General features: G+C 33.5%; 1 protein-coding gene across 1 annotated transcript; it reads right to left on the bottom strand.

Annotated features, from left to right (window-relative positions):
- Positions 1–7380: 7380 nt before the first annotated feature.
- On the bottom strand, positions 7381–12495 carry LOC127801257 (carotenoid cleavage dioxygenase 7, chloroplastic). The gene is made up of 8 exons (XM_052336197.1): positions 11713–12495; positions 11136–11473; positions 10287–10415; positions 10047–10178; positions 9679–9957; positions 8374–8459; positions 7986–8297; positions 7381–7778 (listed from the first exon to the last, which is right to left on the bottom strand). The coding sequence occupies exons 1-8, from the start codon at positions 12117–12119 to the stop codon at positions 7617–7619; spliced, it is 1845 nt and encodes a 614-aa protein (XP_052192157.1). The 5' UTR covers positions 12120–12495; the 3' UTR covers positions 7381–7616.
- Positions 12496–24425: the final 11930 nt, after the last annotated feature.

Here is a 24425-nt window from a genome sequence, read left to right as displayed (position 1 = left end):
GGCCTCGAAGATAAGGCAAGCGGCCTCGGCCACTATAATCTCGGCCAGTGGCCCCCGAAGATGAGGAATGCGGCATCGACTAGCATAGCCTCGGCCCTAGGCCAAAAATAACAATAAAAATATATATATGTACTAATTTAAAAGCTGGCCCCTTTTCTACTATAGGAAAATTCTTGAACGTTACTATCACCTCGAGCGACCTAATCACCCTTCGCATGGGAAGACTGAAAAGGCACCGGGAGACTTAAAAAGCGAATTCAGCATCCGAGACTACTAACCCAAATTTTTAGTAGAACTTTTTTACAGAGGTTCAGAAAAACAGTGACTACTACTCCTTCAGCTGCCCAACCTCCTTACTCGATCAGCTCAAGGAATGGGGGGCAAGTGATGAGGGAATATTTACAGGGGGGCAATTTTACTGTACTACCCCTGGAAGGTTACCATTAACTCGGAGCCATGTGTGCCAGTAAAGACCAATATGCGATCGTCACGTGTCAAGACTTAGGAGCTCCGCTTATCTTTATAATCTTTATTATGATTTTGAACTAGAAGAGATAGAGATGAAGACTTAGTCAAACAATAATCTCTCCAACACCTCAAGATTTTTCTCCATTCGAATGTTATCTTATCTCCATCTGAAAGTTATCCGATCTTCTCAGGATAGGCTGAACGTCATCTATAAATAGAAGATAACCTCTACAGGTATGAGGATCTGACTCCTAAGGGACTCATATATTATTTTTCCATTACTATTATACTCCTCGAAAACCCTATGAACTGACTTGAGTGTCGGAGGGATCACGGGGAGCAAGTCCCCACCCTTTTTGCAGGTACTTGGTTCAAGACAGAAGAAGGTGATCGGCTCCGCCTCATCATCTTTATAAAAATTATTTTTAACCAGAAATATTTCAACATTTGGCTAAATGAATAAAGAAAACCTCTTAGGATTTGCATATATATATATATATATTTGTCTAATTAAAAAATATTTTACAACAGCACTTTTTAAGTAAAATTCAATCAATCAAAATCAAAAATTCTATGTTACCATAAAAATACTTTTAATAAAAAAAATTATTCAAAATGTTATTGTCAAAAATCTTAAAAAAATTAATATTTTTTATGAGTTTACTATTTTTTTGGTTAAACAACTTACAAAAAAATTTGAGTTTTTATTACATGGCCAATACATGCACGGAAAAGGCCCAACCAACATGCAACAACTTTAAAAACTAGAGTAACCACAAATAGGACTTTGCCATTCTTGCTGATTGATGAGAAAGCTTTTATCCACTGTTAGGAAAAATACCCGTGGAATAATTTTTTTTTTTTTTTTTTGTGTGTGTATAGAAATAAAATTTGTAAACTCAAAAAAAAAAATTATTGACAAAATAAATACAAAAACTCTTACAAATTTGGCTTTTGTTTTAGCCACTCTTAACATAATAAACTTGCTAGAGTTTATTTTCTTCTCACACATTGTTTTTCTTTTGTTTTTTTTATTTTTACAAATACAAATACATATATCTATTTATAGTAGTCATAAGTCGATTAATTTAATTAACCAATTTATAAACGAGCCAACATAACAAGTTGGTTCTACCTGTTTTTCTTAATAGCAAAGAACAGAGCTTGCCCAACAGAGTTGGGGGCCTTAGGGCAAAGAATTTGTTCAAGTCTTCGAGCATTAATTATTTTTATAAAAAATTAAATAATACACTTTTTTATACAAATATTTTATTATTTTATTAAATAAAAAATTAAAATTCAATCAACTATAAAATATAATAATCTCTTAATGATAATAAATTTTCAACTAAAAATTGAATTTTATGGGATATTGAGATTTAGGAATACAACAGGAGTTAAAAATTGGAAAATGGTGAAGGGAAGTTAAAAAAAATTATAATATTTTATATTTAATTTTTTAATAAAATATTAATTATTAAAAAATAAAAAATATATATACATAAATATTATAAATTTTTTAAATTTGGGGCCTTTTGAGGGCCTAATGCCATGGCCTACATGGCTTTAAGGGTTGGGCCGGCTCTGGCTAAGAATATAGTTGTTGCCAACTCATTTCCTTAAGAGTTAAGCAAGAATATTCTAGAAAATTTAACCATGAAATTTGGTTTAATTTTCTATCAACCCCCTTAAACCAAACTTTTCTTATTTCATCATTCCTAGCATCTTCTTTTGCGTGAAAAATACATCATCTTTAAGCGACTTTGTAAAGATGACTATAATCTGATCTTCTAATAAATAATCCTCAACTTCTGTGATTTATTTGTCTTTCACCAGATCTTAGATGTAATGTTGTTTAATGTTAACGTGTTTATTGTGACCATGAAAAATTGGATTTTTCATCAAGGCAATTGTTGATTTATTGTTGCAAAAAAATTTTATATGACTACTTTGTCGATGTTGCAACTCACTAAGCATTTTTCGTAACCAAAGTGTTGGAGTAGCACAACCCGTTGCTGCTATGTATTCCACTTCTACTGTTGAAAGAGCAACTACCTGTTGTTTCTTGAATAATAAAGAAAATATTCATGAACTAAGGTAAATATGTCTTCAAAATATCTCTAGCATATTTTTTTGTGAAATAAATATGTCTTTGTCAGTGTACTTCACCTCCATGCCAATAAAGTAAGACATCAAACCCATATCTGTCATCTCGAACTAAGAAGTCGTAGCCTCCTTGAATTTTATCAATAATTTTGTATTATTTCCGATGAAGATTAAATTATATACATATAAGCAAACAATAATAATATCTCCATCTTTGTTAGTTTTAACCAAGGGCGGATCGAGGCAAGTGGGATGGGTTGGGCTAGACAAAATTAGAGGTGAACTGGACTAAATTAAGGCTGGGCTACTACTAAAAAATTAAAAAAAATACATTACAAAAAGGCATGTTCATATGAGCATCTATGGAAACAATTATTGAGAAAGTATATGTCAATATGAGTATACCGCGCTTAAGGCGTTTGTTTTAACCCATATAACCCTTTTTTTAATTTGTGAACTTTATTTTCTTTGCCTTCTTTTACATCACATAGTGGTTGCTGAACGTAAACTTCCATTTCAAGTACACCATTTAAGAAAGTTGACTTGACGTCCATTTGAAATATTTTCAATGATTTTGAACAGTAAGAGATATAATCATATGAACAATATCCATTATAGCAACAAGAGCAAATAACTCAAAATAATCAATACCAGGCCCTTTGCTTGTATCCTTTTGCCACTAGTCTTGTTTTAAAACGTTCTACTTCTCCATTTGGTTTGTATTTTGTTTTGTACTCCCAATTTACTCCAATTGGTTTATTTCCTTTTGGAATAATAACTAGCTCTCAGATATTATTTTTCTCAATTGCTTGAATTTCTTCTTTCATTGTTTTAATCCAATGATCATCATTAACAACTTCATCATATGTCAAGGGATCACAATCTACGAATAAGATAAAATGAGTAACATTTTCTTCACTGTTGTCATTTGGATCATTATCTATACCAACTTCATAATCTCATAAATAAGTTGGTGGACGACATTGTTATTGTGGGTAGGGATAAGCTAATTTTGAAGTTGACTCTTTAGATCTTTCGGGAGAAGTTTGTTTTTTATTTTGATTAATTAATTCTACTTCTTTGTTTACAATCATTGGAATTGGCAACAATCTTTTTTCTTTTTCTGACCAATCCCATATTGTATCTTCATCAAAACTAATATCTCGACTCATAATCACCTTTTGAGTTGTTGGATTATAACTATAACCAACGAAGATGCATTTTTCTGTTTTATTATCAAGCTTATTTCTCAACTCATATAGCACATGTGCAGACGTAATACAGCCAAATACTTTCAAATGGCTAAGGTAAGGCTTTCGTCCACTCCATGCTTCTTGAGGTGTTTTATCATGAACACTTTTAACTTGACACCTGTTCAAAATATAAACAGCATTAGCTATTGCTTTTGTCCTAAATTTTTTTGATAATTTCTTATAATGCAACATACTTCTAACCATATCCATGATAGTTCTATTTTTCCTTTCTGCCGCTCCATTATGTTAAGGAGTGTATCCTGCAGTCAATTAATGCTTAATTCCTCATTTTCTTAGGAAATCATCACAGACTATATATTTCGTTCCCCTATTAGTTCTTAATGTTTTAAGAGTATGACCACTTTGCGTTTCAATATACACCACAAAATTCTTGAGTATATCGCATGCATCAGATTTTTGCTTCAAAAAGTAAACTCATGTCTTTCTACTGAAATCATTAATAAAAGTAATGAAGTATTTATTACATCCATTAGAAGGAACGTCCACATAGCACAAATCTGAATGCATGAGCTCCAGTGGTCTCTTAGCTCTCTATAAACTTCTTTTAGGAAATTAATGAATCTCTATAAACTTCTTTTAGGAAATGCTTGAGTCATTTCTTCGTTGACTTGAATTAATTTTGAAATTTCTTCTTCATCTGTTTCTGAAAATCTAACCTCTTGATCATACTCCATTTTTCTTGAAGCAACTGCTTCATTTTTAAGGTTTGATTGAACTTTTAATGCTTGCTCAATCGTGCTACCTGATCTTTCATTCATCCACATTTCACGTGACTCCAGTAAAGCTTGTAGATCATTTAGCGTCATTGTGCTATGATATTTAGACTCCTCAATGGCTGTCACCACATAATCAAATCGGCTAGACAGTGTGCGCATGGTTTTCTCTATGACATCTTTCTCCGTTATTTTGTCGCCATTATTCTTCATCTCGTTGGTCAATTTTTCTATTCACGAAAATAGTCACGAATGCTTTCATTTCTTCCTTGCTCCATTAGCTCTAACTGTCTTTTTAATCCTTGCAGTCTTGTTCGTTTCACAGAATCTGCACCTTCATAAGTTTTGAGTAAAATATTCCAAGCCACTTTTGTTGTATTGGCATGAAATATTTTTTCAAGAATTGTCAACTCAACTGATTGACAAATTAAAAGCAAAGCTTTTTCATTGAGTGAACGATCACGATCTAGTTGTTGTTTTTATGTGGCTGACTGCCCTCCTTTTGATTTCGTTGATTCGATGAAACCTTTCTCTAAGATTTCTCCATAGCCATTGCTTTTCAAACATAACTCCATCAAGTGTTCCACTTAGCAAAATTATTTTTCTATCAAACTCGAAGATTGTTGCTTGCACCTGTTGAATTTGGTTTGCTCCTGTACTTGAAGCCATCTTGTTATTGTGTATGCCCGGTTGAGATTAGACTTAGCTTTGATACCACTTGTTGGAAAAAATATGCGTGGAATATTTTTTTCTTTGTGCAGAAATAAAATCTGCAAATTTAAATAAATTTTTATTGATAAAATAAATACAAAAACACTCACAAATTTGACTTTTGTTTGTCATTTTTAACACTAAATTCGCTGGAGTTTATTTCCTTCTCAGACTCTATTTATCTTTTGTTTTCTGTTCTCTCTCTTATTCTTATAATTACAGACCCATATATATCTATTTATAGTAGTCATAAGTCGGTTAATTTACTTAACCAACAAAACAATCTAACTCGTAGCAAGTTGGTTTCACCTGTTTTCTTTAACAGTTAAGAATACAATTGTTGCCAACTCATTTACTTAATAGCTAAGAATATAGCTACTGTGAATTTATTTCCTTTTAACAGTTTAAGTAAGAATATTTTAGAAAACTTATCTATGAAGAATGGTTTAATTTTCTAACATCCACCACTGCTTTTCTTTAGCAAATTTAGTGGGTGTTAACAACCACAGAACGGCACGTAAGCAGCAATAAAGGGCCTCGATGGGTTCTCTTTTGATTGTGGCAAGCAGCTGGAGCATTGATTCTCTAAACAACGACACAAATAGGACCTTCAATGGCTTTTGGGCAATAACTTTGATTTTGTAATCACTGATCAATCGACGTAAATGAGGCCCTAATATCTCCCTTGCAATATTTATATTTTTTTCTTTAATTTCAGCAGTGGAGCCTCTTTGCAATTTTTCAATCGCTGGTTGGCAACTGCTGTCCACTAGTTGCACATAGTGGTTGACTTCCTCCTTGGTCCATTTCTCACCCACTATAGTCTCTCGCTTCATTTACAAACAATCAAACCTTTATTCAAACCTTTATGCCCTACAACAAATTTTAGATTAAGAGGCATTTAAAAACGCCTTAATAGATAATTTACAAGACATTTTAACTATTGGGGCACTAATAATAATGTTCCATGTAATTGTGCCCAAAAACGTATTGAGACATTTACAAATACCTCAAAAATAACTATAAATTTAAGTTTATTGTGACACTTAAAAATGCCTAAAAAATCACTATAAATTTATTTTTCATATCCCCACAAAGCCTTCTCTTAACTTTAACTTACTTCTCCCTCAACTCGAACCCTGAATCTTTCCTTTTTCTTGTACACGTGTGACCACCTAATCTACACATCATCTTATTAATATATGTGTCTATGTTTATTTTATAGTATATCTAAGTTTCATTAGAATTATTCTATTGGGGCACTTAAGAATTTGTTTATTAAGGCATTTCATCAGAGTGTTTTGTTAGAATTATTTTAATGAAACATTTCAAAAATTCTACCCTATTAGATTTATCTATTAAGACACTTATATTTGTCTATTAGGGCATTTCATTGTCGTGCCTCATTAGAATTATTTTATTGGGACACTTCTTTAAATTGTGCCTTAAAATGGTATTTTATAAGACACTTAATTGTTGTGCCTTATTAAAGTTATTGTATTGGGACACTTTTTTAGATTGTGCCTTAAAATGGTATTTTAGAGGACACTTTCTAAAAAATATCCTAAAAAAGATGCCTCAACAAATCATTTTTGTTGTAGTAATGTTGTAGCTCTCATTTATTCTAAGAACCACTTCTCAATTCCTATACGTAACGCTTCAATTCAATCCCCATACTCCAGATTTTCCCTTTTCGTTTCTAATATATTCTCAACCAATCACATAGTACAATAATTAGTCAAAACATGCTTTGGATTGGTGAAAAGTTCATCTAAGAATGACTAGACTATAGAGTTTATCTCCAAGGAAGATGTCGATGCTAGCATTTGTCTTCCTAGTTGTTTTCCTTACAAGAAAATAAATAAATAAAAAGAAGCTTAGTCTAATTTCACTTCATTTGTGTAAAAAAAATAAAAAAACTAACAATAGAGTTTTCAAATAGAACTAATAGGGTACAATGATGTACTTTGTAGCATTATTTAGAGTTGCATACTCATATTTTTATATGCTTAGTAGTCAGTTCACATGGTTTGTAGGCCATTGAGCGTTTTCATTCACCCAATCCATACCCGACAAGTAGTGCCATAAGTTATAGTCGTAATAATAGTAGTAGTAGCAGTAATAATAATAATAATAATGACATTTTTGTTTATAATACAACAAATAAAGCAAGGGATAATTCGTGAGAGAAGGGAGAAAAGCCATGTATGGGAATGTTGGAATTATGGTCAGTAAATTGCACTGTACAGGTGAATTTCATTGTACCACTCACTTTTCCCATTTTTTGCCATCCCAAGTGAGAGTGTATGGAAGTGTAATGCACGACAAACACAGCCATCTTCTGCTAATTATCAAGAGTGGGGCCATCAGGGGCCCATAAGCCATGAAAGCCGAGAGGAAAATTCAAGTGCTTCGGGACTTCAAATCTGGCTACAAGAGCATCAACTCCCCCAATCCGCTTTGCATCCAGAATGACTAGATAACATCTCTGCCTTGAAACTGCATACTGCGAAGCTCAAAGCAGGCCCAGTCTTGTTATTATGAAGACATGATAATTAAATAACTCAATAGGGCAAGTTTGAGGGGAACTAAGCACCGTTAAAGGTTGCTTTTTGTAATCTCAAAAAGTGGATAGCCTCATTTTATCTGTTGAAATTGAAGACCGGGAAAGTTTGAATTAGAAGTGAATAAATTTGAAAAAATGATTGCTCACCTCCACCACAAGAATGTAGCCATCGTCTTCTTGGCTTCCCTTGGGGACAAAAACCGGCTCCCCGATGAACCGTCGGCGTCCGGCGGACCAAGTTTGGATGGACTTGTTGGAAGTGTTCAATTTGACCACAGTGTCAAATGGGAAATGTGGCAATGCTTGGCGAGAACCAGAAGAAGTTGCCGCATAGATATAGGTGTTCCTGCTGCCTGAATAGCCTTGGTTGACTGGAAAATCTGATGCTTTACTCCACTGATTCAATGGCTTCACTGAACAATTTTCGAATTTCCCGTTTGCACCCAAGGTTATAGACACCTAAAATCAAACAAATTCTTCAGAAAATTTGCTGCAGAGCTTCTAAACAAACGAGAGAGAGAGAGAGAGAGAGAACCTTAACAAGGTGAGGCAACAACTTATCTTCACCTTCCTTCACATTCATCGTGGAAGGGTCAAGCTTACCAGTCTGCCAATCATATCCTGTCAACAAGAAGCAATATTAGTGTTCCGAGCTCTAATACAATTTATTAAGATCGAATCACATAATCACAAAATTAAAAGAAAGAGGTTGATGAAATTTAACGTGGTTCGATCTCAAAGTAATGATAAAAATTCATTTAGTGAAGAATAGTGTAATTTTTAAATGGAATTACTACAAACCCTTTCACAAAATTAATGTTTGCATAGACAAAACTAGAAGGATTATGCTATTTGTACATAAGACTTTTTACAGGTGGATTTACAAGTAAGTTGAAAAGACTATTTTGCCTCTTTCTCTCTTATCTCAATGACCATTTTACTCCTTTCTCTCCTCTCCTCTCCCTCTCTATCCTCTCCTTCCCCTTCAGCAAAGTCCGTTGTCAGTCACTGCCTCGCACTCACCACCCGCCGTTGCCTCGCCTCTTGCCTGGCCGATTGCCGCAGCAAGAGGCGAGGAGGCTAGGTGAGGATGCAGCAGGTGGGCGGTCTCTCAGGCGAGAAGCGAGGTGGCAGTCGGCCAGGTGAGAGGCGAGGCATCGGTCATCGGCCAGGTGAGGCAGCGACAGCGGCCGGCAGCGAGGGTGAGGTAGCGGCAGCCGGCAAAGCAGAGACAACGACGAGATGAAAGCTATGAGAGGCAGTGCTAAAGGGGAAAGGGGAGAGAGAGAGGTGCGGTTGCTGGAGGGGGAAGGGAGAGAGAAAGAGATAGGAGATGAGAGAAGAGAAGAGAATATCGCAAATTTATTGCGATAATTCATCAATTTATCGTGAGAACATCATTTTGTAAACCCTACTGTAAAAGGATTTCGGTACAAATAGCATAATCCAAACTAAAAACCTCATAATCATTACAACTTTAGAAAATTAGTTACTCACACTCAAATAACACTAGTTACCAAGTTGTGACGCATTACTTAAACACACGACTACGGTAATTTGTTTATATTATCTGTAAACATGATCAGCTTTACCTATACTAGAGAGGTTTGTTTAATAAGCAACAAGTATAATGAAATTAGTGCTATTACCTTTATCCCTGTTTCCATTCAAAATATAATTAAGTTTTCTTAAATACTTCATTCACGTCTACCAAATTTTAAATTTGAGGGCTTATCAACCAATTAGTCACCAGAGCACGTTTCAAAAAATTATTGTTTCAATGATTAGAACAAATATCAGATAAGCTATATATGGAAAATGCTGTTGATGAACAAATTACCAAACATTTTCTGGAAGTTGAACCAGCTGTAAGAGCAGCAGGTAGCTTGTATTTGAATCTCCGTATTCCCATTATCGCCCCTCTCCTCAAAAGCATTACCAACGTGTAGTACCCACATCTGAGAAGGAGCTTCGATGGGGACTCTCCAATCGATCTCAGTGTTCTTCGTCGATTCGCTCGAAAATCGAGGGAGCAAGTAAACCGGAGACGTCGGCTTGCTCGGATTCACCGATAACGCCGATATCATCGGAGATAAGCCGCACACTGCCGCCATTGATCCTGCAATTTTGAACACAAACAGAATGATGATTCTAGGGTTTTCTCTGGCTTCCTGGTCAGAACAGTTCTATTCGCGTTTGGCACATTACCGATGGCGTCGAGCTTGATTCGATTGCCGAACAGTATGTAGTAGGAATCGGTGAATGCCCAATCGTGGATCATCAGGTGATCGGGGACGTTGAATTCTCGGCTTTGCAGCAATTTGAAATTCGAGTCGAATTCTGCAAATTAATATCAACACGGGATGGGTTATCGAACATATATATATATATACTTCCCAGTTTGCAGATTGATCTTCATTTTTGGTTGTGGAAACGGATCTCACTCACCGTAAAAGGTGAAATTACTGCGAGGCAACAGCATATCCTCCGCATTACATGACAAGATCAGAAGCCGATCTCTCCGAGCGTCGATCTTGTAATGCGACAACAATCTCCTGGGCGGCATCTTAAACACTCCTGTGTAAAATAGCAAGTGGAATAATAAAGAATCATAACAAGTATATCAATAAATAAATAAATAATCGACTTTGATATATCATTTATAAAACTTGTATTGTATTGGATTGAGTTACTATTCATGACTAAGGAGTGCGATTTTGTTCACCCCTTTAACAGGGTGAAGATAACCCTCATGTATTTTGGGGGTTATCTCTAATAGAGGGGATAGCATTACAGGGGGTGAATGCGATTTTATTCACTCTTTTAATGGGATGAACATCACCCTCACAGCTTTTGTAAGGGTGAAGAGCAACGAAATGACACTATTTTGAGTGGCGTGCCGTTCCGTTGCTCTTCACCCTCACAAAAGTTGTGAGGGTGATGTTCACCCCATTAAAGGGGTGAATAAAATTGCACTCCATGAAGATTACACGTTATCTCCTCTGTTAGAGATAACCCCCCAAATACATGAGGGTTATCTTCACCCGAGGTGAACAAAATTACACTCAGTATTTATTACTCTAATCTAATTTAGAGTCAACTCAGTGTCAGCGCTGATTGAATTAAAAAGAAAATATAAATTCTACCTAAACCCATTTATTCTGATATTTTGTTTGTGCGATAGGTAATATTATAATAGTTAAAATATAACTTTTAATCATTAATCTCGAATGTCGATATATCAAAATTTTGTACGTTGAAACAACAGTTCGAAATACATAATAATATTATACGTACCATATAGGATAGGCTTCAAAACTGACGCTGCCAAATTCCACACAGCGCCCTCGAATCCTTCACCCAGCGGCCGTGAGCGGTGGACAGTAGTGATGGCTTCAAATTTTCCGACAGTGTCTAAACTCCTCGACTCAATCTCGTAAGGATCTCCGCCTTCCCATAAGCAAAATAACCGGCCACCCCATCTGAGAACACTCGTGTTTGCCACGTTTTTCATCACCTTTGTGTTTCCCACCATCTTGCCACTTTTTAGGACAGAAAACGGTCCGCGGTGGGTGAATCGCCACGCTCCGGTCACCGAATCTCGCTCCTCCGTGTGAGCCTCGGTCTCCACATACCTAACAACAACAAAAAACTGAAAATTATAGCAAAATCAACCAAGGTATAAATTTATACAACTTTAATTTAGTCCACGTCAACATAGTTTAACCTAATAACATGTAATAATACTAGTGAGTGAATTCAAAATCTTAAATTTAATTCGTGTGAGCCAAATTTTCTTATTGAATTTACAGAAAAAAAAAATCTTATTGAAATAAAAAGCATGGGGGGAGCTAGGGGGGGTTGAGACAAGTACCTAGCCATGAACTTGATCTCGCCCTTGGCCGCATCAACGGTGAATGATCTGAGATAGCCATGGCCGTCGAGAGGGTGCACTGTGGAGCCGTGATCATCGGTGAACATGCCCGGGCCGGTGAGATAGTACGTGCCGGAGGGGAAGTCCGGCGGCAAGCAGCAGTCCACGGCTCGGAGGGTGACGGGCTCCGCCGTTTCAGAGCGCTGCGAGACGAAGAGGAACTGGTAGTCCCAGAATGCAGCCACCGAGTCGTCCAATACATCTGGGGCGATGACGAGGTCGCTTGGAGCAGTGATTGAGATTGCCCGTGAGGTTTTGGCCGGAAAAGAGACTTTGTTCCCCGGCGGAGAGGTCGAGGGCGTCGCCGGGCAGAAAGGTGGCATAAACTGGCAGGATTTGGCCTGCATTTTTGGAACCAAGCGACGCCTTTTGTCTCAAACTGCTGAGAACTTGGCAGCAGCAATTAGTGAACTATATATAGGTGACATATATACTCTTGACGATGATTCTGCTGTGAACTGTCTCATACATCGACAGCTTTCGTTCTTTACAAAATTTTAACTACAAAACTTATATTTTAATAGATCACAGTTTTGTGATTATAATTTTCCCGGACAAATTCTAATTAAATTAACAGAGGCTTAGATCGATGCATGGAAGGGTAATTGAAGAATAAGCAAAAGACAAGATATATTTAAAGGGTATTTTAATAATAACATAAAATTTTATATATTGCTAAATCTAATATTCGCATATACAAGAGATATATAGTTGGAGATGGCATTTACCTCTCTTGAGATTTGTCTGGATTTGCTAGAGAATCCCCTTCCAATTTAACAAGGGATTCGTTTGCTCTAGCAAGTTTCCAAACTTCATGGTGGGTCAGTATGTGTCTCTGATTTAAATAACACAAGGTGGTGGGGTTACGAATGCGTAGGTGGCAGACAAATATATGACAACTTGTTAACAAAAAATATTATACTAAATTACTAAGTGTATCGATATCGTACAATAAAAAAATATATTTTTGCAATTATATATATATATATATACTTTTGAAATCGTTGTTACTAAATCATTTTTATAATATTTTTGCACGAAAAAATTAGTAGGATAACGTTTTGTTGCATCTCACAACAAGTGATATTCATTTTAAGCGATAATATCAAAACATTGGATCTCGCATGATTGAATATTTCACATTTTAAACCCACAAAATTAGAACACAAATATTATTCTTAATGATTTATCATGATTAATCATTACTTTGAGACATATTACGTATTTCACGGAATTACCCCCACAAAATCAAGGAAAATAAAATCATAATTAATCATGATTTTGTGGAACGTTGGATGTTTGTTTGTTTAGTGTTTTGGGGAAAGAATAATAATACATAGGCAATTGGGAAGAAATAAAAAAACAAGGGCACTACAAAGCGATGACGGAAGCGTTGATACCACAAGGCATATATAGCTAGTGAGATTCCGCGGGCAAGCCGGCAAGAATGGGGCCAAAGTCGCAACTTTGGCCGTCTATAGAGGAATCAGCTGAGGTCATGCTGGGTAGTTGAAATTGCTTGTTGCATTGCATGGGATGGGGGTGGGAAGGAAGGATTCCCCATTGAGGACTTGGGGGGAATGGAATCTGATTGTGGGGATCCTCGTAAGGTGGGGTTTGAGGTGCAGCCACGTTAGGAAACATTGGCATTTGTGGGCTGGCAAAGTGATCAATTGGTGGGTCATCATCTGCCGTCCATTCATGGTGCTCAGGTGAACTCATCATTCACAAGTTGTCCCACCAATTATTTTTGTAAAAAAATATTATTTTATCTATGATGATAATAATAAAATTTTAATTATATATTAAATATTTGAGTGAGTGTGCATGATTCAAGTGAGTCTTGAATTCATACTAGTTGAGTAAAAGATTAGCTTGTATTCGAGTGAAAAAAATGAGTAAAGATTATGTTTTAACTATACTTCATTTTACCACTCAAGTGAACTCTTATTAGGTATTAAATATAAGATACTTGGACTTATATAATCAAGTATTAAAACAAATTCGGTAAGATTAAATTGAGTATTAGCTTGTTAATGTCAAACAACCATGATAATCATCTAATCAAATGTTCAAAAGTACTTTCAAGTATTTCAATGAAAAATTGAGTGAAATATATTCACCAATTGATTGGAGTTAAAATGTTAAAATATCAATTCTTTGTACTTGCACCACTAATCAAGTGAAGAAAAATATGTTAAAATATCAAACATTTGTGTTTAAATCTTAAATCGAGTTTAGCCTTTATCAATCGAGAGATAAATATTAAGTTCTAAATTTAGACAACAATCAAGTAGATTAAGCGTCAATCCAATACTTAGAACAAAATAGAGACCAAAGTTCTGCATCTCATTATCAAATCGACTGCTAGCATTGATATAGTTGAATAATAACATGAAAAATCAAATATCTAAAATTAGTTAATTGAGTGTTCTTTCTGTAGTTTTCTCAAAATTATTGAAGGCGTATTATTCAATCAATCAAATATCTAATATCACCCAATTGAGTGAATTAGCACTATTGGAGAATAATTATTTATAATATAAAGCATAATCGATTGAGTATTCGTTCAACGAAATAAAACTTAAGCAAAATTGATTGGCTATTTGATAACTCAATTGTGCCCTGAAATCAATCAATTATCTTTATTTTTCACTCGATTATTTGTGTAACAATTTTGAAAAATATAAGCATTAACTAGTCTTTACATAGAGAGCTATAAGAATAAACATATTCGATCTTATGAGATTTAATTCTTTGTTTTATGAGATCTAATTGTTATGTCTTTATATAAAATGAAAAATATGTTGATACGTTGTGCAAAATGCTTTATTTCTTTAATATATGTATATTTTGTAATGCTAATTTGACTGTTATCAGTCAAATCAAATAAATTGTTCAATTGTGCATATAACAAATATTATATTTATATCTCAAAAACTTTTATAAAAGACTATGGGTTGCACGAGTTCAACTTGCCATTGTTCTAGCCACGCAAAAGAACATTGAGCTAAGGTTCACTCACGCTCAGTGGCAGAGCCACGTACAGTAAGGGTGGGCAGTTGCACACCCTGGATTTTTTAAAAAATTATTATATATAATAATTTTTTTTTTCTCAATGCCCATAGTAAATTTTTAAAAATTTATGAACTTTGGGTATATTAATAAATGAGAATAAGGGTGTCGGGTGATTACTCCTGATTGTCGAAAACCACCGGCCCCGATGGCCCGTGGCAATTGCCAGTGCATTTACAGACGTTGGGTTTAGCCAGAAGTTTAAGCTTAGATCTATGAAATTTGGTTGTTAGATTTTACTAATTTTTGGGTATGTTGGTCGATGGGAATAAAAGTGTCAAGTGATTGCCTCTAGTCGCCGAAAACCACCAGTCATGGTGGCTGCTGGCAATTGCCAATGCTTTTTTAGTATTGATCAAAAATTAAAAATACGATATATGAAAATTTGATCCACTTTTTTTTTGTGTATGTTAACCTCCCTTGACTATTTCTTTAACTGTGTTTTAATTAAAGGGATTAATTTATTTTCTTTTTTGTTACAAATTTATCAATTACATATTTGAAACTATGACAGAAAATATATTTTCTATCATAAAGTTTGTCAAGATTCAACTATATAATTGAATTGGAGATTAATAATTGAATGACAGTCTGTCATGAAACTTATCAAAATTCGGGTGAGCAATCGAATTGGAGATTAATAATTAAACGATAATTTAGTTGTGTATATTAAAAAATAAATATTTTATAAAATTGATAATGATATTATTATGCGATGTAATTAAAATATGAAAATATGTCGATTGTATAATTTTTTGATATATTTTTTTTATATTATATTATTTTAATTTGTTTATATTATTAAATTTGAGACATAATTTCGAATTAAGAGTTTAATTTTTGCCCACCCTGCCTAAAATTTCTGACTCCACCATTGGTCACGCTAAATTTATTTTCAGGCCAAATGTTAGTTAAGTGTTTTGCTTTAACGTTCACATGCTTACTTTTCCTCGAGCAAAGTTTGGTTGAGCCTTATGTCTACCTCATTTAAACTAGCAAAGGTTAAGAAGAGTGAATGCTTACATCTATTCCTTTCGCTCATTCTTGTATTAACCCTTACAAGTTATGAGCTTTAATCCTTATTCCTTTAGGAGAATCCTTATTGTGAGCTTTCATTTGTATTTTTTTTTCCAATACGTGATTGTAAGGGTTTTACCTCATTCATTGAAAATGTACGTTAGTTTCTACTTTGTCCATAAAAGCAAAGCTTACATCTCATTCTTGAAAATACAATGATTACGGCCGAGCCTATTTAAAAAGCTAGGATTTATACTTATCCGTTGAAAGATAAAAGTTTTAATTGAGCTTGTTAAAAGCTAAAGTTCCTACTTAACCCATGAAAAGTAAATGTTTTAATTGAACTTGAAAAAATCATGTGTGGATTATAATTGATCTCTTGAAAACTAATTCATGTAGTGAATGTTTTAAATTATTTAATTTAGAGTTAAGAGAGTGGAGTAGCCTTGTTGATTGATCCAAGCGTAACAATTGTATTTTGTGAATGCTTCTTATATTATTTAAAATTCAAACTCAGCATTTTTTTTCAAACATGATAGTTTTTGCATTTATATCTCAAAGAGCAACTGCTTTCATATAAAACGTGAAATTTTGAATTCACGAACAACTATTTCAATTTTTATATCCTTAGCACGAATGCTTCTTCAAGAAGTTTGAAAGCTAAAATCTTAAACATTTTTCCTGAAAATTCACTTTTCATTGTATCTGTGTCTGTCATTAATATTATATAATATATTTAAAACAGTTTTGATGCCTAATTTTCAAAAATAATAAAAAAATTCAATTCCCCATCTTCTTGAGTGAACTCCTATATCTTATTTCATGAATGAATTTAATTGAATGATTATTTAATTTTATTATCAAATTAGGTCTAATTTGTACGAATTCACTTAGTATTTTGGTTTGGAGAAATTAAATTAGAGGGAATGGACATGAGAATACTAATCATTCTCCTATTTGGTATATTGAATGACTATTTAATTCTATTATTATATTTTGTACATTAATAAATTGATAAAATAGAATAAAAAACAAAAAGAACTCTAAAAATATGATCACAAGTAAAAAATAATATTATAATATTTTTTAGGTGTTAATAAACTATTTTTATTTCTGGGTATTTTTATTTATTTGGGTGTTAAAAAGTACTATTTTTATATTCTAATTATTAACAAAATGTTACTTTTATTTTCGCAGGATGATAAATTTTATTTTTTTATTTTTTATGGGTGTTAACAAAATATTAGTTTTATTCTTAGTGAAAACAAAATGTTATTTTTTAATAAGTTGGGGGTTAATAAAATTAATTTTATTTTGATGTTAATAAAATATTATTTTTATTTTTGGATGTTGGTAAAATTACTTTTATTTTTCTGTTAATATGATATTATTTTTACTTTTGGATGTTAGTAAAAATATTTTTTTGTTTAGTTTTGGGTATTGAGTTAATAATATTTTATTATTTTATGTGTTAATAAAATATTATTTTTACTTTTTGGGTATTGATACAATTTTTTTATTCTTTAATGTTAATAAAATATTATTTTTAGGTGTCAAGACAAATGCATTTAATATACTAAAACTGGCTTAAAAAGGATGTATAATAAGTACACATTATTTGAAAAAATATATATATTCAATGTTCCTTAACCATTATCTAATAACAATGATCACCATTATCTTTATTTATTTAATATTAGAGGAGTGACTTGTATAATAAAAAAATTAAATTAAAGTTCACTAAATGTCCCTCAATAGTTGTAGTTTACTTTTTAATTTTTAGATAATATTTTAAATAAAATAAATTTTATTGTAATGATGCAACTATTTTAAAAATAAATTATTATTTTAAGATCATGATTTTAAATTTAATTAATGTAATTAATTTTTATTTTTTTAAAAAAAATAGATATATAAATAATTTATTAACAAAATATTATAAAACCAGACCATGATATTTACTTATATAAAATATATATTTAACAACTAACTGAGACCTCCTTTTTGACAATGGGTATCTCATAATTTTAAAAAACTTAAATATACAAAGTGAAAAGAAATTATAGAATTGATTTCTTTATTCTTTTCATAAGTTGGTAAACTGAACTCTTTGACATTTTTGATATTGTTTGGAAAATTGAAATTTGAATAATGATTTCAAATCTCGCAAACCAAGGCTGTCTTAACCTTTGTGGTTCTATACATGTGATCTTTTAATAATATAAATAAATATTAAAAATTATTTAAAATTTATTCTCTTTCCTTTTTGAAATATAAAATTATTAATTAAAATTTTATATTTAAATATAAAAATTAAATCTTTTTTAATTAACAATATAAATAAAAAGAAAATATATGAAAATATAAGAGTTGAATAAATATAAAATGTGAAGAGTCCATAGTTAAGTTTTGTAAGTTAAAATTTTTTTTTTTTTTTACTTTTTTCTTTAATACCCAGACCAATGTGAATTGCCAGATGAAATTTTTATTGTCCAAATTATATTTTTATTAAATTATCATTCTAAAATAACGTCACTTCTTGTCTTCTTTTTTTTTTCATTGCATTACTTATTTACATCTTCTTATTCATTGCTTAATATTAGAAAATGATCTGTGAATTTTGAGAGTTTGAGGTTTTCTCATATAAATGACACATCACTATTTATTGCTTAATATTAAAAAATGATTAAAATTTTGAGAATTTTATCGTTTAAATGACATCTTATTATTCATTGCTTAATATTAAAAAATAATCCGTGAACTTTGAGAGTTAGGGGCTCTTCTTGTCTAAATAGAACAATAAAATAAAGAATATGAATTCAAACAAAAAATCATCATAAAATATAATTAGTAATTTTGCATAAGGGTGCGCATTTGATTATAACTGAACTGAATTGACCAAAAAATACTGATCGAACCGAATCGAATCACATGTAATGATCGAACCGAATCGACCGATTAATTTTGACTAGCCAAAATCTAAACTAAGTTAACCGAACCGATAATCGATTGGGCAAAATCAGTAAAAAAAAAAAAAAACAAATCGATTTGCAAAAATGAAATACAAGAAGAACATCCATTGATACAGAAAAATGCAAAACCATTTAGAGATTGAGATAAATACAAATCAATTTGTGCAAAAGAAGAAAATACAAATGAAAAACCCAGCAAATGAAGAAATATCAAGAAACTAACCTCACTGAGTAAAAAAAATTAAAAAATTAAAACCCTAACCTAACGTCAATACTAACCTCTATTTGACGGTCGGTTATCGTTGGTATTTGGTATGGGTTGATCGTCCAAGCACAATGAAGGGAAGAAACAAGGAGATAAAGCCTCATGCGATCGACGAAGGGAAATGTGTCAATCTGGATCTGATGAAGGCGACGACGATCAGCGAAGGGAAAGGCGAGGGGCGACCGACTTCTAACGACAAAGGGAAAGGCGTCGAAGATGGAGGTGACACCAATGGCGACGGAGTCGAAGGTTCTCTCTCGACATCTTGCATCCATCTCAGTCTAGCCTTCTAGTTTCAGATGAGTGAGAGTCTCTGTCTCAGGTGTCATGACGTCGACGTTGGCATCGGAAGGGGCGATGGTGTCGCTGTGCCAGAGTGTCGGAGAAGATAGAAGGGAGAGAGCAAAGTAAACGGAATGATCGATTCTTCTCTCATTCGCCTTCTGGGTCTTCTCTCCTCTACCTCTGCGTGAATTTTGTTTGACTTGGGTTGGGACATTTTCACTTTGTTTTGTAAACCCAAAACTGTGTCTTTTTGTAAGTTCGGTTCGGTTATTTCGAGCAAAAAATCGAACCGAACACCGAAAATTGAACTTTCCAAAAAAATTAATTGAACCAAAATTTTGAAAAAAAAAAAAATAACCGAAGAGAAGTTGTGCTCACCCCTAATTTTGCATCTCAAAAAATAAAAATAAATACATTTTAATTAGTGCTCAGAATTAGTGATTTTGCCTTCAGCCAGCACTGTGCAAACCAATATATTTGAAGAAAGACTTGTGTTGGATGGAAGATCAAATGATGAATATTATCAATTTGAAAAAGCTTGACTTGTGCTCTTGCAAAATAAACATCAGTTAGATAGTCTAAGCTCGCGGAACATTTTTTAATATTTAAATTAATCTTGTGAAAAAGTGAATCATGAGTAAAAAAAAAAAAAAAAGGTTTTTCTTTTTTCTCTTTGAGAATTGAAGAAAACTTATCTCTATCTTGTAATTTTTTGTGTTATTTGTAGGTTTATGATGGGAGTTTTTTTAGAATTTTTATATAATATATGAGATATATAATGAGTGGAGAATGAACATATTGTGAGAGAAATAATATTTCTATTAATACATATATTTTTATCTGTCTTCTTTGTATTATTTATATACTCATGATGCGAGCCTTTTTAGAGTTTTCGTATAATGTCTCTGATGATGATCATGAGTAGATAATGAATATATTGTGAAGGAATCTGATTCTATTTTTGTCTCATACAATGGGGTAATGGTGGGAACTCAAATAATGATGTCTCCTTAGTCTCCTACTTTATTTGAGCCAATAAGATTAATTAATTCCGAAATTAGGGTCACATCAAGGCATTAATAAGAACTTGACATTGTTGAATAGGTTGATGGAGAACTCTTGGTGCCTAAGAAATACGTACTCTTATTAATTGATATAAAGCTTGAATTTATTTTCTAACCATTGTTTCTCCATAATTTTAAAAAGTATGATATTAAAAATAAAAAAAACCACACATAGTAATAATAATTATCATTTTGCTAACTTTTTTTAATATTTTCATGCTTTTTTCATTCAATGTTAGTAAAGAATTTGGTAAATTCTAAGAGATTGAACCCTAACGGATTTTGATGGGACTTAAAATAAAAGTGGGTGAGATAGAAAAAGAATAAAAAAAAGAACAATAACCGCTCTTAATTATATGTTGCTAATAATTGGAGAAATTCATGTTAACTTAGATCATAATATTGTATGATGAATATAACATACAATTAATCATTAATGCCCATAATCGTAAAACTCATGTAAATCACATAAATTGTAATTAAATGCGTACCTGAATCCATAATAGGACATACCGTAATGAGAAATACCAGTTGATGACGAAATGTCGAAATCTGATTTCTTCCCCTTGACCTCAACCGTAATGATGGAACAATATAAATGTAATGTTTTTGATTGTGTTAGGTAAGGAGAGTACCAGACCCCTATTTATAATAGTAGAAGTAGTCTCCCATCAAAACTCTTAGGAGTTATCATTAACATCTTCTAAACCAATTAAAATTAAGATTAACCATTATCTTATTAAATCATTATATTTATCTCATCAGATTAACACAATTATATCTGATATTGGATTCGTTTATTTTATCAGATAAATACCATAATATCTGATAAATATTAATTATTGTAATATACCAGATAATGTTACAGATTTATCCGATGAGATAAATTCTTAATTATCATGTAAGCCATAAGAAGATAATTCTTACATTCTCCCACTTGGCTCATATGATATTACTTTTATGATTTAATAAGAAAGAACATAGTGTGCACAAACAATAATTATTTAATTCTCTTTATTTTGTTTATCATAATGTCATTATTAAGTTAAAATATTAATGCGGGTCATGACGGTTATGAGTCAATTCTTTCTGACCCAGTCCCTTCCATGTACCACAACACTAACTTCCAACTTAACATGACATTTAATGAAGATGATCATGACGGTCCAACTTTAATTATTCCTGTCAACTTTATTCTAAACAGTTACGTATACAAATAGAAATAGGAATATCAGAAACATATGAAATCAAAGTGTCAAATGCATAAACTTTAATAGAGTCAAATTACATAATACCAAAAATACTCATCCTTTCAACATGTTCATTAAATATTTTGGGTGGCAGTCATTTTGTCATGTGAGATGCAATCATAAGGTTGGTGCTAATATACTCTATTGACACTGTATGTTTCCGAACTTATTCTTTAACGGCCAAGTATTTGATTTCCATATGTTTAGCACCCTTAGAATACTTGTCGTTTTTAGAGAAAAATACTGTTGCGGAGTTATCACAATGAATTTTCAACAGCTTGGCAATACTGTCGACAATCTGAAGCCCTGAAATAAAATTCCGTAGCCATAAACCATGAACGGTGGCCTCAAAGCAAGCCACAAACTCAGCTTCCATAGTGGATGTAGCGATGACGGACTGCTTCGCACTTTTCCATGAGATTGCTCATCCGGCTAATAGGAATAAGTAGCCGAATGTTGATTTTCTAGTATCAATACATCCGGCAAAATCTGAATCTGCATAGCCAATCACCTCAAAATGACCGGATCTTCTGTAAGTAAGCATATGATCTTTAGTTCCTTGCAGGTATCTGAAAATCTTCTCTGCAGCTTTCCAATTATCAAGGCATGGATTACTTTGATATCTGCTTAGAACCCCGACAACAAAGCTTATGTCTAGTCTGGTGCAAGTTTGAGTATACATTAGGCTCCCAACTGCAGATGCATAAGGAATATTTCGCATTTGCTCTCGTTCTAGTTCAGTTTTTGGGCATTGCATAAGGTTAAATTTATCCTCTTCTGAATTGGAACTGCCCCCGATGAGCATTTATCCATATTGAATCTCTCTAGAATTTTATTAATATATGCTTTTTGAGACAACCCTAACAATCCTTGTGATCTATCACGGAATATTTCTATTCCTATCACATAAGTTGCCTCTCTCATATCTTTCATTTCAAAATTCTCAGAGAGATACTTCTTGGTTTCATGTAATAAACTAAGATCATTAGCAGCAAGCAGAATGTCATCAACATACAGGATTAAAAAAATAAATTTGCTCCCACTGACCGTCATATATATACATCGATCAACAGTGTTTTCTTGAAAGCCAAAAGACGTAATGGTATTATTAAACTTTAGATACCATTGGCGGGAGACTTGCTTAAGTCCGTATAATGATTTCTTTAATTTACACATCATGTGTTCCTTTCCTTCAATTGAAAAACCTTCAGGTTAATCCATATAGACCTCTTCCTCCAAATCCCCATTAAGAAATGGGGTTTTTACGTCCATTTGATGTAATTCCAAATCATAATGAGTCACTAAAGCCAAGATGATTATAAGAGAATCTTTCTTAGAGACTGGTGAGAAAGTCTCTTTATAATCGATGCCGCCTTTCTGAGTAAAACCTTTGGCAACAAGTCTAGCTTTATGTCGTTCAATATTGCCTTTAGAGTCACGTTTGGTCTTAAAGACCCATTTACATCCAACTCTTTTATATCCTTCAGGCAATTCAACGAGATCTCATACTTGATTTTGATCCATAGATTTTAACTCTTCTTTCATGGCATCTAACCATTTAGTAGAATCATCACATTCCATGGCTTGCTTAAATGAAACTGGATCATTATCAATCCCTAAGTCAAATTCAGACTCTTGTAGATAAACCACATATTCATCAGAAATAATAGATTTTCTGTGTAAGCACCCCCGCCCGGATATCCCAACCACCCGGTCTATCCGAACGAGTGCGCTCACAGAAGGGAAGAGGAATAGACAAAAGACAGAAATGCCCTGGCATGCATAAATAAGAAATTTAACAGCGGAAGCAAAACGGTAAACATGCATGCCCACAAGCACCCCGCTGATACAGCGGTCATGAAGTATATAAAAATACATACAGACCCTGTGCCAACAATAGGAGGTACAAATGACAACCTGGCACAGTCAAAAATAAAAGATAGCGACTCTAGCAAAACATCAAAGATGACGGGGGCAGCTAACTGTACACCTTACCAACGCGGCCGGCTGCTAAATGGAACGATCCTCGCCCTCGGCCTTTGCTTTACCCTTACCTGGAATGATGGAAAGCAAGGTGAGTCGCAAGACTCAGCAAGTTTATAAGAAATGAAAGGCTATAAATAAAAGAAGAGACCATCCCAAACACAGCCCCACAAGTACACACAAGTCATGAGACGCTACAACACAACAGTGCAGTATAGTGAAAGCACATACCGGTCCTTGGGGCCCACACGAGACACCTGGCACCCAAGTCCCATACCAACCTGCCGCTGCCCTGGAAGGCAACAATATCCTCAACAAACCTGTGCGCACTGTCCTGGGGCGGTACTCCCGTCACCCGTATCCACGTCGGTACTCCCGACAACCGAGCCATAGGCTCCCTCGGAACGGTACTCCTGTCCGAGAACTAAATACTATCAGTAGCCATGTAATGCACATAAAATGCAATGGCGTAGTGAGCATCAACGTGATACCAGGCGCCCATACATCCAAGCATCAGGCCATGCTCCGCCCATATAGTAAGCCACACACGATGCATATGCCCGTGCTGGATGCATTATAATCAAGCTAAAATGCCCGTGACCAAGCATAACCAAATCATGTTAATCCCAACATGCAGCCCGTACCCATGTGCACATCAAGCCATGCAACGAGAATAAAATATAAGCAGGCATGCTATAATCACATAACGGCTAAGCAAGTTAGCAGTGCCTGGCACCGGTCA

This window comes from Diospyros lotus, chromosome 5, assembly GCF_014633365.1.
Source record: "Diospyros lotus cultivar Yz01 chromosome 5, ASM1463336v1, whole genome shotgun sequence".
NCBI classification, from domain to species: domain Eukaryota; kingdom Viridiplantae; phylum Streptophyta; class Magnoliopsida; order Ericales; family Ebenaceae; genus Diospyros; species Diospyros lotus.
This window is presented reverse-complemented; position numbering and strand designations above follow the sequence as displayed.

What these genes read in the sequence shown, in the direction of transcription:
- LOC127801257 (XM_052336197.1), bottom strand. Translation starts at nt 12,119, where the DNA reads ATGCAGGCCAAATCCTGCCAGTTTATGCCACCTTTCTGCCCGGCGACG. An exon ending in CAGTAATTTCACCTTTTACG is followed by an intron (nt 10,179 to 10,286) that starts GTGAGTGAGATC and finishes ATTAATTTGCAG; the next exon opens with AATTCGACTCGAATTTCAAA. An exon ending in AATCAAGCTCGACGCCATCG is followed by an intron (nt 9,958 to 10,046) that starts GTAATGTGCCAA and finishes TCAAAATTGCAG; the next exon opens with GATCAATGGCGGCAGTGTGC.